Source organism: Schistocerca serialis, chromosome 4 (genome assembly GCF_023864345.2).
Source record: "Schistocerca serialis cubense isolate TAMUIC-IGC-003099 chromosome 4, iqSchSeri2.2, whole genome shotgun sequence".
NCBI lineage: Eukaryota > Metazoa > Arthropoda > Insecta > Orthoptera > Acrididae > Schistocerca > Schistocerca serialis.
Genome location: NC_064641.1, coordinates 947,299,537 through 947,316,220, shown reverse-complemented (window position 1 = coordinate 947,316,220; position 16,684 = coordinate 947,299,537). Strand labels below are relative to the sequence as shown.

General features: G+C 43.7%; 1 protein-coding gene across 1 annotated transcript in view; it reads right to left on the bottom strand.

The window, feature by feature from the left end:
• Positions 1-16,684, bottom strand: part of LOC126474851 (transient receptor potential-gamma protein-like) — a 528,586-nt gene that overhangs the window by 436,457 nt on the left and 75,445 nt on the right. The window contains exon 3 of the mRNA XM_050102331.1: positions 16,248-16,449. Coding sequence (XP_049958288.1) covers positions 16,248-16,449 — 202 coding nt within the window. The remainder of the gene's footprint in view (positions 1-16,247; positions 16,450-16,684) is intronic.

Below are 16,684 nucleotides of genomic sequence, written 5' to 3'. Positions count from 1 at the left end.
GGGGAGGCTTGCGTGCCTCAGCGATACAGATAGCCGTACCGTAGGTGCAACCACAGCGGAGGGGTATCTGTTGAGAGGCCAGAAAAACGCGTGGTTCCTGAAGTGGGGCAGCAGCCTTTTCAGTAGTTGCAGGGGCGACAGTCTGGATGATTGACTGATCTGGCCTTGTAACACTAACCAAAACGACCTTGCTGTGCTGGTACTGCGAACGGTTGAAAGCAAGGGGAAACTACAGCCGTAATTTTTCCCGATGGCATGCAGCTTTACTGTATGCATGGAGAGCTGCATTAAACCAGTCTCGGGACTGAAGACCACAATAACAACAGTCGTGCGTTTTCGTCAGGGTCTACATTAGAGCTGCGCATCACGTGCCGATAGTCCGTTTATCTGCATAGTTTAGTTTCCCACGGTCTTTGTTATGGACAGGGACTGCGATTGTTGTGTGCAGATGCGAGCCGAGTTGGTGACACTTCGCTCTCAGCTTCGGGCTGTGATGGCTTCGGTTACACAGCTTGAGGCTGCAGTGGATGGACACCACCGTTGTGGGCTGACCGTGGGGATCCAACGGACCTCCATCGCGTCAGAGTCCTCTGGTCGGTCCTCACCGGTGGCCAACCCAGTTACTGCTCGCACTGAGGCTGACCCCTCACCTGTGGTCGAGTGGGAGGTCGCCCTGGGGCGAAGCAGGCGGCGAAAGACTTCCCAGGCGGCCGCACGTAAGGCCTCCCCAGTTCGGCTGACAAACAGCTTCCAGGTGGTGTCTGTGGCTGACACTGTCTGTGAGCCGGATGCTGTCGCCTGTCCTGTTTCAGAGGAAACCACTCAGCTTGCAAGATCCGGGCAATCGCAGAGGGTGGGAGCTCCAACTTTAGGCGCGTTATGGGGCCCCTTAGGGACTTGGCTGACAAGGAGGGTAAGAAAACGAATGTGCACTCCGTGTGCATACCGGGTGGAGTGATTCCGGATGTGGAAAGGGTCCTCCCGGATGCCATGAAGAGCACAGGGTGCAGCCAACTGCAGGTGGTTGCTCACGTCGATACCAATGACGTGTGTCACTTTGGATCAGAAGAGATTCTCTCTGGTTTCGAGCGGCTAACAGAAGTGGTAAAGGCTGCCAGTTTTGCTTGCAAGATGAAAGCAGAGCTGACCATTTGTAGCATAGTCGACAGGACCGATTGCTGACCTCTGGTACAGAACCGCGTGAAGGGTCTGAATCAGAGGCTCAGACGGTTCTGCGATCGTGTAGGCTGCAGATTCGACTTGCGCCAAAGGGTGGTTGGGTTTCGCGTTCCGCTGATTAGGATAGGTGTCCACTAGACGCAGGAAGCGGCTACAGGGGTAGCAGAGGCTGTGTGGCATGGACTGGGCTGCCTTTTTTTTTTTTTTTTTTTAGAGGGTCTCGGGAAAACACAAGATGGGCTTCAGTCACAAACGGTGCAGGCTGAACACAGGAAGAACATAGACACAGGAACCATTGGTAAAACAGCTGCAAATTGTCGTTGCTGTGTTGGGAAAGTACCAGAACTCCAAGCGCTAATAGAAAGCACTGATGCTCAAATCGTTACAGGCACTGAAAGCTGGCCAAAGCCGCATATAAGCTCAACTCAAATTTTTGCGAAGAACCTAACGGTGTTCCGATTCAAATGGTTCAAATGGCTCTGAGCACTATGGGACTCAACTGCTGTGGTTATCAGTCCCCTAGAACTTAGAACTACTTAAACATAACTAACCTAAGGACATCACACACATCCATGCCCGAGGCAGGATTCGAACCTGCGACCGTAGCAGTCGCACGGTTCCGGACTGCGCGCCTAGAACCGCGAGACCACCGCGGCCGGTGTTCCGAAAGATACGCTAAACACGGTTGGTGGTGGCATGTTTGATGCTGTCAGAAGTAGTTTAACTTGTCGCGAAATTGAAGTAGATACTTTCTGTGAGTCAGTATGGGCAGAGGTCATTGTTGGCAACCGGAATAAGGTAATAATTGGATCCTTTTACCGACCTCCCAGTTCAGATGATGCAGTTCAGGTTCAAAGAAAACTTGAGTTTGATTTCAAACAAGTACCCGACTCTTACCATAATAGTTGGTGGTGACTTTAACTTACCCTCGATATGTTGGCGAAAATACATGTTTAATTCCCGAGGTACGCATAAAATATCATCCGAAACTGTGCTAAACACATTCTCTGAAAATTATTTCGAGCAGTTAGTTCATGAGCCCACACGAATAGTAAACGGTTGTGAAAACACACTTGGCCTCTTAGCAACAATTAATCCTGAGTTAATAACCAGCATCAAAACCGATATAGGGATTAGTGAATACAGGGTTGTCGTAGCGATACTGAATATTGTAATCCCCAAAACCTCGAAAAAATAAGCGAATAATATACCTATTAAAAAAACCGATAAAAATTCACTTCATGCCTTCCTAAGAGACAATCTCCACTTATTCCAAATTAATAATACAAGTGTAGACGATATGGGGCTTAAATTCAAAGAAATAGTATCGGTAGTAATTGAGAGGTTTATACCGAATAAACCAACGATGGAGCTGATACTCCTTGGTGCACAAAACGGGTTAGAACACTGTTGCAGAAACAACGAAACAAACATGCCAAATATAAACAGACGCAAAATCCCCAAGGTTGGCGATCCTTTGGAGAAACTCGAAACTTAGCACGGAGTTCAATGCGAGACGCCTATAACAGTTTCCACAACGAAACTTTGTCTCGAAACCTGGAAGAAAATCTAAAGAGATTCTGGTCGTATGTGAAGTATGTTAGCGGCAAGAAACGATCAATGCCTTCTCTGCGCGATAGCAATGTAGATTCTATCGAAGACAGTGATGCCAAAGCAGAGTTACTAAACATAGCCTTCCGAAATGCCTTCACAAAAGAAGACGAAGTAAATATTCCAGAATTAGAATCGAGAACAGCTGCCAACATGAGTAACGTAGAAGTAAATATCCTCGGAGTAGTGAAGGAACTCAAATCACTTAATAAAAGCAAGTCTTCTGGTCCAGACTGTATACCAATTAGGTTCCTTTTGGATTATGCTGATGCAATAGCTCCATACTTAACAATCATACACAACCGTTCGCTTGACGAAAGATCCGTACCAAAAGACTGGAAAGTTGCACAGGTCACACCAATATTCAAGAAAGGTAGTAGGAGTAATCCACTAAATTACCGGCCCATATCGTTAACGTCGATATGCAGCAGGATTTTAGAACATATATTGTGTCGGAACATTATGAATTACCTCGAAGGAAACGGTCTATTGACACACAGCCAACATGGGTTTAGAAAACATCGTTCCTGTGAAACACAACCAGCTCTTTATTCACATGAAGTGCTGAGTGGTATTGATAAGTGATTTCAGATCGATTCCGTATTCCTGGATTTCCAGAAGGCTTTTGACACTGTACCACACAAACGGCTCGTAGTAAAATTGCGTGCTTATGGAATATCGTCTCAGTTCTGTGACTGGATTCATGATTTCCTGTCATATAGGTCACAGATCGTAGTAATTGACGGAAAGTCATCGAGTAAAACAGAAGTGATTTCAGGAGTTCCCCAAGGTAGTGTTATAGGCCCTTTTCTGTTCCTTATCTATATAAACGATTTGGGAGACAATCTGAGCAACCGTCTTCGGTTGTTTGCAGATGACTTTATCGTTTATCGACTAATAAAGTCATCGGAAGATCAAAACAAACTGCAAAACGATTTAGAAAAAATATCTGAATGGTGCGAAAAGTGGCAGTTGACCCTAAATGGTTCAAATGGCTCTGAGCACTATGGGACTCAACTGCTGAGGTCATTAGTCCCCTAGAACTTAGAACTGGTTAAACCTAACTAACCTAAGGACATCACAAACATCCATGCCCGAGGCAGGATTCGAACCTGCGACCGTAGCGGTCTCGCGGTTCCAGACTGCAGCGCCAGAACCGCGCGGCCACTTCGGCCGGTGACCCTAAATAACGAGAAGTGTGAGGTCATCCACATGAGTACTAAAAGGAACTCAAACGTCACCTACACGCTAAATCAGTCCAATCTAAAACCCGTAAATTCAACTAAATACCTAGGTATTACAATTATGAACAACTTAAATTGGAAAGAACACATAGAAAATGTTGTGGGGAAGGCTAACCAAAGACTGCGTTTTATTGGCAGGACACTTAGAAAATGTAACAGACCTACTAAGGAGACTGCCTACACTAAGCTTGTCCGTCCTCTTTTAGAGTACTGCTGCGCGGTGTGGGATCCTTACTAGATAGGACTGCCGGAGTACATCGAAAAAGTTCAAAGAAAGGCAGCACGTTTTGTATTATAGCGAAATATGGGAGAGAGTGTCACAGAAATGATACAGGATTTGGGGTGGAAATCATTAAAAGAAAGGCGTTTTTCGTTGCGACGAAATGTTCTCACGAAATTCCAATCACCAACTTTCTCCTCCGAATGCGAAAATATTTTGTTGACACCGACCTACATAGGGCGGAACGATCACCACGATAAAATAAGGAAAATCAGAGCTCGTACGGAAAGATATAGGTGTTCATTCTTTCCGCGCGCTATACGTTATTGGAATAATACAGAATTGTGAAGGTGGTTCGACGAACCCTCTGCCAGGCACTGAAATGTGATACGTAGAGTATCCATGCAGATGTAGATCCGATTGTTGTGTGGCGTTTAAATAATGAAATAAGTGACGAAGAAGCCACGGTTGACACACTGGGGGCATCTCCCATGACACCCCGAGGAGTTACAGGCTTTACGGGCAGTATTCTTCCTCGTGACACTCGAAAAATTATTAATCAACTCGCAGATTCCTGTAAAGTAAAAAAAGAAAAAAAAATGATGGTGAGCTAATTCATCCTCTTCACATGTTTCAAACAAGGGGTTTTAACGTTATTGGGTTAGCGCTTAAGAAATAGCTACAGGGTTGGCAGTTTTAGCAAAATCATTCCCGGGAATTCACCATCAGCTCTTTTCAAGAAGAAATTAGTTTTCATAATTTGGATTTGCAGCTCCTTGTCTTGACATGTTTGCAGTTAAAATTGTAGGATGTGAGGTCCGCCAGTTACCATGTAAAAGACAACACAAACAGCTAAGAAGCGTACAGAAAACACACACACACACACACACACACACACTCACTCACACACACACACTCACACGCAAAGATAAAATGTAAACAAAATTCAAATTTGGCACCGAAGTCTCTGGTGAACAAATGAACACTTACTGGGCTGGGACACACAACAAACCACAATGAGACTGTGTTTTGGTGAAGTGAAAAGTGTTTTACTACCTTATTTGTGGAAAATAGGTGTTATATTTACGTGTGCATTACGACACCTCACCATGATGTGGAGAATAAAAGGACTTGCCACACGAAAACGTAAGTAAAAACGCATATAGGGGAGAAAACATCGCGACAAACCAAATTACATTCTAGAGGATAGGTTAATGCCCAGCAAAATTTTCTCATCAACATCGTTTTGTTGCAGTTGACAAGCTACCTGTAGTAAATAATAGACAAATGATACGGAAAATTCATGCACACCAAGTGTAAAGGTATTAACAAAAAGAAACGAACTATTGTTTGAACTAAACATCCTCATAATTTTGTAATCATTTAACAGAAATGTTCACATTACAGAATAAATAAAACGGAAACCACTGATGATGGCACAGTGGTGCTGAAACGTGTTTGGGTACTGAAAAAAACGGTGTTTTGCATAACTGGCGGACCTCACATCCCACAGAGATTAGTTTTGTCTCACCTCCATTAAAACATTTACATTTTGTCCGAATTACTTATAAATATGCATTGCAATACTGTTAAAACTGACAGCATGTAAATACAGCTGTATGTTTTAAAACCACACAAATAAACTTGACACTAGGCTGGTTGTGATTTTACTACATTCGGTTTTGTGGTAACTGGTGCATCTTTGAAGGAACAAGCTCAGTTAATCGAACAAAACACAGTCAGCCAAAATATGAACGATATTTGTAATTCTGCGAAAGGAAAAGTGGCATAGGGCCGTTAGAATTTCATCGATGTTTTGTATTTTCGAATCACCTTATTCGTTAACATGTACAGTTGAAGTCACTTGTAAGCACAAAGAGTACTCAGAACCAGAAATTACATTAGCGGGAGTGTCTGATCAATAACGATAGTAATTGTATTTATTTTAAAATTGGTTATGCAGTACAGTCAAAAACGCTCAACAAATATTTTAAATGTCGTTTTACCTCTACTACCTGTTTTGTAGTGCAACAGCGTTATTTTCATTTGTATTTCTTGTTACACGTAAGTATGCACATACATTTGAAGATGACTATCTTTATAATGCTTATTCATGAATCCATGTTATTTACGTTGCAATTTACGAGATACGCACGACGATGAGTTATCTATCATCATTAGGAGCAAAATTACAAAATTCCGTCTCACACGTTATCCCTCGCCCCCTCCCCCCACAGAGGCCAATCTATTAACAATAAACGTTAATAAAGACGCCACCATATTTGATGTTGATTAAATACCTCCACACAATATATTTCCTGTGCACTCCACACGCTATGGAGGTAACAGAATCCGCCAATTTTTCGCGATCCGATTAGAGCAAATTTGCATTGTAAGCGATATGACTATCGATTGTTAAAGAAGTCTATTGATCGTGTAGATAGTTCAGACGCTATCGATAGCTGATAGTTTATCGATGTTTAAGTAACACTATATTAGAGAGACAAGCATGTGTAGCCACTAACATAGATGTCACTTTAGCAAATTGTATGGCGGTCCAGTGACCAATATGCAGTTGTCATCAAAGGGATAACTGCCAGTAACAGAGGGCCACAAGCAGAGGAACTCATGCTGTAAGAGGTTCCTGCGAAGGCAACTGCAATTTGACTTATGTAGAAGACCTTACAAGCCACTGACTGAAAAGGTTAAGGAATCTATTCTCATGCCTAGAATTTGTAATGAGGATGGGTCAAAGACGATTGGATGGAGGGAGTCAGCAGAATACCTGCTGACCGCCGTACTTCCTGATGACAACGCTAATGCTGAAATATACGCACAACTTAGAAGTGCACAGGATAACGAATAGGGCAATCAGATGTTCGTGGTACTTCATGCTCACAAAGTTACTGTTGTTGTTGTTGTAGTCGTCTTCAGTCCTGAGACTGGTTTGATGCAGCTCTCCATGCTACTCTATCCTGTGCAAGCTTCTTCATCTCCCAGTACCTACTGCAACCTACATCCTTCTGAATCTGCTTACTGTATTCATCTCTTGGTCTCCCTCTACGATTTTTACTCTCCACGTTGCCCTCCAATACTAAACTGGTGATCTCTCGATGTCTCAGAACATGTCCTACCAACCGATCCCTTCTTCTAGTCAAGTTGTGCCACAAACTTCTCTTCTCCCCAATCCTATTCAATACCTCCTCATTAGTTACGTGATCTACCCACCTTTTCTTCAGCATTCTTCTGTAGCACCACATTTCGAAAGCTTCTATTCTCTCCTTGTCCAAACTAGTTATCGTCCATGTTTCACTTCCATACATGGCTACACTCCATACAAATACTTTCAGAAACAACTTCCTCACACTTAAATCTATACTCGATGTAACAAATTTCTCTTCTTCAGAAACGATTTCCTTGCCATTGCCAGTCTACATTTTATATCCTCTCTACTTCGACCATCATCAGTTATTTTACTCCCTAAATAGCAAAACTCCTTTACTACTTTAAGTGTCTCATTTCCTAATCTAATTCCCTCAGCATCACCCAATTTAATTTGACTACATTCCATTATCCTCGTTTTGCTTTTGTTGATGTTCATCTTATATCCTCCTTTCAAGACACTGTTCATTCCGTTCAACTGCTCTTCCAAGTCCTTTGCTGTCTCTGACAGAATTACAATGTCATCGGCGAACCTCAAAGTTTTTACTTCTTCTCCATGAATTGTAATACCTACTCCGAATTTTTCTTGCTGTAGCAAGCCCAAAACTGGAAACGCACCTGGTTCGGACAGCGTTTACCCTGAGATCGTGCGGGTGGTGGGTCCACTGATGGTGCCATATTTGACAGCATTACTAAAAGAGGTGTTGCGGACAGGTAGGACCCCAGCGATATGGAAAAGAGCAAGTGCAGCAGTGATTAAAAAGTGACAGGATAAAGACGTAATCACCTGTTTACTTCTAACGTCTTTGTCAAACTTCAGAAGAGTTTGCTGTGTGACCAGTTGCAGGCGCATAGGGAGCCCCCGGATCGAAACTAGTGTCAATGTGGTTTCAGAAAAGGGAAGTATGTAGATGATACGGTTAATAGAACTTTTCGACAGTGAAGTATGCAGGCGCGCTCAGGATTGACATCGCAGGGTACTCGATATTCTTTGGTGGCCTGCGATGTTTGCACGCCTCCGAGATGTCGGTGCCCCTAATGTCTGCGTAAGAGCTTTATAGGTTATTGTAGTGGATGGAGCGTCCAGGGGCTTGTGGAGCAGAGTGAGGTAATCAAAAAGATTACCAAGGGCTGCCCTTAAGGCTCCGTAAGTGGTTCATTGTTCTGAGATCTTAGTACTAAACCCTTACTACATCTGTTAGACGGGGCAGACGCTATTGTAATTGTTTGTGGATACACAGATGACATCCTAATAGTTGTGTCTGCATACTCCAGGGCGAGACTTGAAGAAGAAGCAGACGAAGAAGAAGAAGAAGAAGAAGAAAAGTGTGGTGTCACCGCCAGACACCACACTTGCTAGGTGGTAACTTTTAAATCGGCCGCGGTCCGCTAGTATACGACGGACCCGCGTGTCGCCACTATCAGTGATTGCAGACCGAACGCCGCCACACGGCAGGTCTAGAGAGACTTACTAGCACTCGCCGCAGTTGTACAGCGGACTTTGCTAGGAAAGGTTCACTGAGAATTACGCTCTCAATTGCCGAGACGATAGTTAGCATAGCCTTCAGCTAAGTCAATTGCTACGACCTAGCAAGGCGCCATTTATCCTTTGCTATGTATCTAATGAAGCATGTACAGTAACAAGACCAATGTTCACCAATTGTGGATTAAAGTTAAGTATTCCAGCAGCTACGTACTTTTCTTTATAGCATTCATTACGTATCCTGTTTATCCTGTTTCAGACCTCACGCCAGCTTGCGTGAGTTTAAGCGCGTGCCTTTCGGTTACCCGTCACTGTGGACTGGCTGTCTTGTCAGTCCACAACAAAAAGAAAAAAAAGACTAATGATGTGCTTGCTCAGTTGCAGCATTGGTGCAAGGGCAACACATTGACTGTAGCAGTTTATAAAACTACATACATACTTCTGAAGGGACGACTTTGTCTTGCCAGAGATACCTCCCTGAGGCTTGACGGAATCCCTGTAATACGTTGCACTGTTTGTACGAGTAGATATTTAGGCATTGTTTTAGAGTAGAAAAGAAACTTTCTAGAACATATGAAATCTGTTATTCAGAAAGCGGCTAAAATCATGCGTAAGATTGCCCGTGCTGGCACTGCTGCCTTCAAATTCCCTTTGCATGTGGGGAAGTTTTCCTCTCATTTGTTATCTGCCGTCAGAATGTAATGGCTCGTATGTCCCTTGAAGCACTCGATGGCATATCCTTTCGTGTTCGGATATGCAATTCCACCTGTATGTAAAAAGTCTGCCGATGTGATACTAGTTGGTCTGTTCTAGATATTCGAGCTAACTTGTGCCTAATCGTCGGCCAGCCGCCTTTTACCCTTGCACACACTGATCTCTGTTCCACAGTATGCAGTGAGCTGCAAGAAGCACACAGCGGAGACCCTGTCAGGGGGACGGCGTGAGGTATGGAGCTGTGAAGTGGCACTGCCACCTGGGATCGTTGCCGTCATCGGGGTGGGCGGTCTCTGCCCAGTCAGCTCGCGGCGGGCAGGCAGCTCCGTGTGCACGTGACCCGGCTCCAGTTGACGGGGACGGGTGCGCATCATATACAAGGGATGTGTATCCGCACACATTAATGTAGAACGCAAAATGTCGTTGCTGATAAACTTTTACTTGTCTGACGCCATTGAATACAGGGAACCTGTAGGCATTGGACCATGCAATATTACTCGTGACTTCCCGTAACTCGAGAAAACTGAATTAATATACTAGCGGAAAAATGCTCCCATCCCAGCCCAAAAAATGCGAATATCTTCCTGTCTGTAGAAAAGGCTCTGACACAAAAAGTGGGCTACCAGCTGCCTCATTCTACGTTTAAATACTTTTCCAAAAATTTTGGCATGCCTTAAGCCGGATTTTACGTGTAAAAATATGGTAACTTCGAACCTGTGTATCTCGGAAATGGACAATAATATAAAGAAAATTTTTAAGGTTGTTCTAGAACTGGGTCTTGGAAATACGACGTAAAAATTACAGACATTTCCTGTGCATAGCCCTCTCGGAATCCGCGGCTGCGTCTTAGTACCCAAGAAACGAGTTTTACGGGTGTTTCGCGATAACGGATAAAGATTTTTGAAAACGGGGATACGTCTCTTCTAAATAAATGCCTATAGAACATAACGTTAAAATTTGAGCAATTTGCTGCAATTATTTATTATTTCGATTCAGCTTCATACCGGATTTTACGTATAGAATTAGAGCAACTTTGAACATCTGTATCTCGGGAGCAGATAAAGTTACAAAGAAAGTTTTCAAGGTTGTTCGAGATCTAGATCTTACGAATACATTGTAAAAATTTCAGACATTTGCTGTGCATAGTCGTCTCAGAATCCTGCGCTGGATTTTGGTCCGCTGGTGACGGCGAAAATATAGTAAAGAAACCCATTTTGTGGGTTTTTCCGAGGAACCATCCATGAACTAATATAGCCCGTGCAAGTCTCATTAAGGCCACCGCTGACCACATGAAATACAAGAAGAACCAACCACCGATTTGCTCCATTTTCCTAAGCAGAAGGAAGCGTGTAATATTCATACTTTGACCCTGTGCTGTAGGGTAGCGACATTAAGATTATTCTGTTGAATATAAAAATGGTTCCCAGCTCAAGGGCTCTCCAAAACACTTGACCCTACCTTTCTATCACCAATAGAACCCGCGATATAAGCAGCAGAAAATCCCACTGTTATGCGCGGCGTTTTGGAACATAATAGCTATGCATACTGTGGCATGCATACCGATTCAGCAGGCACTTCAAACGGCTACTCAGAAATTCTGATAGTTCTGATATCACATCTAGCATGTGAAACACTAATATCACCAATACTGCCCTCACAACGTGTAACTTGTAAACTGCTTCCACACGAATTTACTCGTTTGTCACAAATTTCTGCCTTCTCCATTTTGAGAAAACAAACACTTTTGACACTTGACATATGGATTCATATAACATCGTCCCAACTCAGTTTTAAATCTTCTTCTAGGAACTTTTCGACTTCAAAATAAGTCGTTCTAACATTATTTCCATCGAAAGGTAACTTTCCTTCTTGGCTGAGTCATCACGGAATGTTCTGCTACACAGACGGTTCCAAACACAAACAGTTGTGTGCCCCAGAGGCAGTCCTTACAGCTATACTTCCGCCCGTTCATATCAAATGCTGCTGCATTAACTGTCTTCTCCTAACTCAGATCCGCACTTGCCACGAATTTCTTAAATGATCCGTGCTCTTTTAGTTCACTCTTTCGCTGATGTTAATTTGGGCACTGGCAAACGTCAACTACCATCCATTGGCTGTTTGTTTACAAAAATTCTGCGACGCCAAAAACAGCCACACTGCAGTGTTGCACATTTTGTAGCCAGCCCTTTGGTCCAGTACGCCTGTTCCTGTGTGACGTAATTTTAACCGGGCAACATGCTACCACACCAGTCGTCCTCGACAGTGCATTTTAATAATACATATTTCGTTTATGACTACTTTACTTCACTTTGCACAAATTGACAGAATTTATCTTTTGCAAGTTCTGCTGTGACCTAACTTAGATTTCACTCAGAAGGAGACCGTGCGTACTTATCAATTCCGATTTAGTCCGAATTTGTAGTATATGCGACGTTTGGCCAGAAATGAAAATAACAGAACTGGGAATTCCGGATGGCCAAGTGTTTAGAGAATAGTATTTTTGGCCCTCGTCAGGAGGCATCAGCAATTTGTCATAGTGTGCTTTCCAGGCAGTGTGGGGCATAAAGGTAAGAGCACAGACTGGCAATCCGAGGGTCGTGGGTCGAGTTCACAATCCTTTTTTATTCAATTTTTACTTCACACCGCAAATAAAGCGAGGTAATGATCAATATATTCTAGTTACTAATATTTTCATAAAAGACATGAAAAAAAGGGAAGGAAAATCTGGGATTGGAAATAAATTTTGGGGAAGGGATTATATACACAAGAACTTAGTACATAAAAGTAGACACTGTAACAACTCTTTAGAGAGTGGTATTCAGAAACGAATATTAGATTAAATTCTGTAATACGTAATGACCCAAGAGCCAAAAAACGGTAGTCGTATTTCGAAGTAATAGTTAGTCATAATTTTACAAAGAGTAGACATTTGAAATAGAGTAACGCAAAGTAGCACAAAGGGAAGCCAAGCAAGACATAAGAGAGCTGCGTTTTGTTTTGAATATAATATATAAACCACGCGCAGCATTGTTAGCTCTCTTGAGTCTTTGTTTTCAATGGTGCACGTTCGCAGTCTTCTGTGGTAGTCGGAAGTTAGGGATTATAAGCCTAATTAAATATCATTCTAGTACTGGATTAGACATCGGCGGGGTGGATAATAGAGCATTTTGAGATATTGGGACAGAAAATAGTTGGACCTTATGCTAGAACGTTGTCAAGGCGATTCTGCTAATAAACGAAACGTGAAATACAGTGCACGTGAAAAAGACTAAATTTGGGCGGAACAGACACTGAAAGAACTCGAACATATCGTGCCGTGAGAATTAAAAAGATTTCACATTGTAAAGCCAGAGACTTATTTATCATGTATCAGATATTAATGCTAAAGGACAGTTCATGGGAAATCATATCTTTGGTGATGTGTTATTGTTGTTGTGGCCTTCAGTCCTGAGACTGGTTTGATGCAGCTCTCCATGCTACTCTATCCTGTACAAGCTGCTTCATCTCCCAGTACCTACTGCAAACCTACATATTTCTGAATCTGCTTAGTGTATTCATCTCTTGGTCTCCCTCCACGATTTTTACCCTCCACGCTGCCCTCCAATACTAAATTGGTGATCCCTTGATATCTCAGAACATATCCTACCAAACGATCCCTTCTTCTAGTCAAGTTGTGTCACAAACTACTCTTCTCCCAACCCTGTTCAATACCTCCTCATTAGTTATGTGATCTACCCATCTAATTTTCAGCATTCTTCTGTAGCACCACATTTCGAAAGCTTTTATTCTCTTCTTGTCTAAACTATTTATAGTCCACGTTTCACATGACTACACTCCATACAAATACTTTCAGAAACGACTTCCTGACACTTAAATCTATACTCGAAGTTAACAAATTTCTCTTCTTCAGAAACGCTTTCCTTGCCACTGCCAGTCTACATTTTATATCGTCTCTACTGCGAACATCATCAGTTATTTTGCTCCCCAAATAGCAAAACTCCTTTACTACTTAAAGTGTCTCATTTCCTAATCTAATTCCGTCAGCGTCACCCGACTTAATTCGACTACATTCCATTATCCTCGTTTTGCTTTTGTTGATGTTCATCTTATATCCTCCCTTCAAGACACTGTCCATTCCGTTCAACTGCTCTTCCAAGTCCTTTGCTGTCTCTGACAGAATTGCAATATCATCGGCGAACCTTAAAGTTTTTATTTCTTCTCCATGGATTTTAATACCTACTCCGAATTTTTCTTTTGTTTCATTCACTGCTTGCTCAATATACAGATTGAATAACATCGGGGAGAGGCTACAACCCTGTCTCACTCCCTTCCCAACCACTGCTTCCGTTTCATGTCCCTCGACTCTTATAACGGCCATCTGGTTTCTGTACAAATTGTAAATAGCCTTTCGTTCCCTGTATTTTACCCCTGCCACCTTCATAATTTGAAAGAGAGTAAAAAAATGGCTCTGAGCACTATGTGACTTAACTTCTGAGGTCATCAGTCGCCTAAAACTTAGAAATAATTAAACCTAACTAACCTAAGGACATCACACACATCCATGCCCGAGGCAGGATTCGAACCTGCGACCGTAGCGGTCGCTCGGCTGCAGACTGTAGCGCCTAGCCGCGGTGGTCTCGCGGTTCTAGGCGCGCATTCCGGAACCGTGCGACTGCTACGGTCGCAGGTTCGAATCCTGCCTCGGGCATGGATGTGTGTGATGTCCATAGGTTAGTTAGGTTTAAGTAGTTCTAAGTTCTAGGGGACTAATGACCACAGCAGTTGAGTCCCATAGTGCTCAGAGCCATTTTTTTTTGTAGCGCCTAGAACCGCACATCCACTCCGGCCGGCGAAAGAGAGTATTCCAGTCAACATTGTCAAAAGCTCTCTCCAAGTCTACAAATGCCAGAAATGTAGCTTTGCCTTTTCTTAATCTAGCTTCTAAGATAAGTCGTAGGGTCAGTATTGCTCAAAAAAATGGTTCAAATGGCTCTGAGCACTATGGGACTCAACATCTTAGGTCATAAGTCCCCTAGAACTTAGAACTACTTAAACCTGACCAACCTAAGGACATCACACACACCCATGCCCGTGGCAGGATTCGAACCTGCGACCGTAGCAGTCCCGCGGTTCCGGACTGCAGCGCCAGAACAGCACGGGCACCGCTGCCGGCGTCAGTATTGCCTCACGTGTTCCAACATTTCTACGGAATCCATACTGATCTTCCCCGAGGTCGGCTTCTACCAGTTTTTCCATTCGTCTGTAAAGAATTCGTTTTAGTATTTTGCAGCCGTGACTTATTAAACTGTTAGTTCGGTAATTTTCACATCTGTCAACACCTGCCGCCTTTGGGATTGGAATTATTATATTCTTCTTGAAGTCTGAGGGTATTTTGCCTGTCTCATACGTCTTGCTCATCACATGGCAGAGTTTTGTCAGGGGTAGCTCTCCCAAGGCTGTCAGTAGTTCTAGTGGGATGTTGTCTACTCCCGGGGCCTTGTTTCGACTCAGGTCTTTCAGTGCTCTGTCAAACTCTTCACGCAGTATCACATCTCCCATTTCATCTTCATCTACATCCTCTTCCCTTCCTATAACATTGCTCTCAAGTACTTCGCCCTTGTGTTGTCCCTCTATATACTCCTCCCACCTTTCTGCTTTCCCTTCTTTGCTTAGAACTGGGGTTCGATCTGAGCTGTTGAATTTCATACAAGAGGTTCTCTTTTCTCCAAAGGTCTCTTTAATTTTCCTGTAGGCAGTATCTATCTTACCCCTGGTGAGATAGGCCTCTACATCCCTACATTTGTCCTCTAGCCATCCCTGCTTAGCCATTTTGCACTTCCTGTCGATCTCATTTTTGAGAGGTCTGTATTCCTGTTTGCCTGCTTCATTTACAGCATTTTTATATTTTCTCCTTTCGTCAATTAAGTTCAATATTTCTTCAGTTACCCAAGGAGTTCTACTAGCCCTCGTCTTTTTACCTGCTTTATCCTCTGCTGCCTTCACTACTTCATCCCTCAAAGATACCCATTCTTCTTCTCCTGTATTTCTTTCCCCCATTCTTGCCAATTGTTCCCTTATGCTCTCCCTGAAACTCTGTAGAACCTCAGGTTTAGTCAGCTTATGCAGGTCCCATCTCGTTAAATTCACACCTTTTTGAAGTTTCTTAAGTTTTAATCTACAGTTCATAACCAATAGATCGTGGTCAGATTCCACATCTGCCCCTGGAAATGTCTTTGGTGATAGGAACGCGAATGAATGTGGTACGGACTGACTGTTATTATACCGAAACGATACACACTAGGATCAAGTCCTTCTTCATTGATTTTTGTTGCAAAAACCTGCAGAGGGACAGGTGCGACTTGTGCGTATCGACGACTTAAGAATAAGATTATTATTTAGAGCAAAGGGAGGTTGTATAACATACGGTAGACACAGGCAGTGGACACTTGGAAGTGGATGTACACAGTATACTAGAGCAACCAATGGAAACTAGTAAGGGAGAGTACTTTGTGGTAGTGATGAACCAGCTGATGCGGGTAAACAGAAAGTTCAACACGGACACACAGAGCAGCAGCAGCAGAAACCTGCAGGTGGTGTGTGGCGGCTCGCGGCTCGCAGCGCTGCGCCGACCTACCTGGTACTCGCACTTGAACTCGTGCTCCATGAAGCTGAGGCGGCGCAGCTCCCAGGACAGCTCGAAGGCGGTGAGGATGGGGTCCTTGGAGGAGAGCGCGATCAGAGAGGGGCTGGCCAGCGCGCGGTACGCGTTGATGCGGGACCGCGAGTGGCGCAGCGAGTCCTCCTGGCGTGACACCACGCACTCGTCGCAGCCGCACCTGCGGGCCGCCCGCAATCTCACCACACTGGCACACGGTTCGCAAAGAAAAGGTAAAGCCCCTAACTGTCTCCCTTTGCGACACGTAAGTCTGAAATTTAGCTCGTAGGGCCCTAAAACCTCCTCTGCAATTGTGCAAAAGCGAAGCTTCCTGCTACCTCGGGCTCGGCGACGCATCCAAAGTCACGGGGTCGACACGTGCGTAATTAAAGGGTCCAGCTCAAAAAGTTGATGTG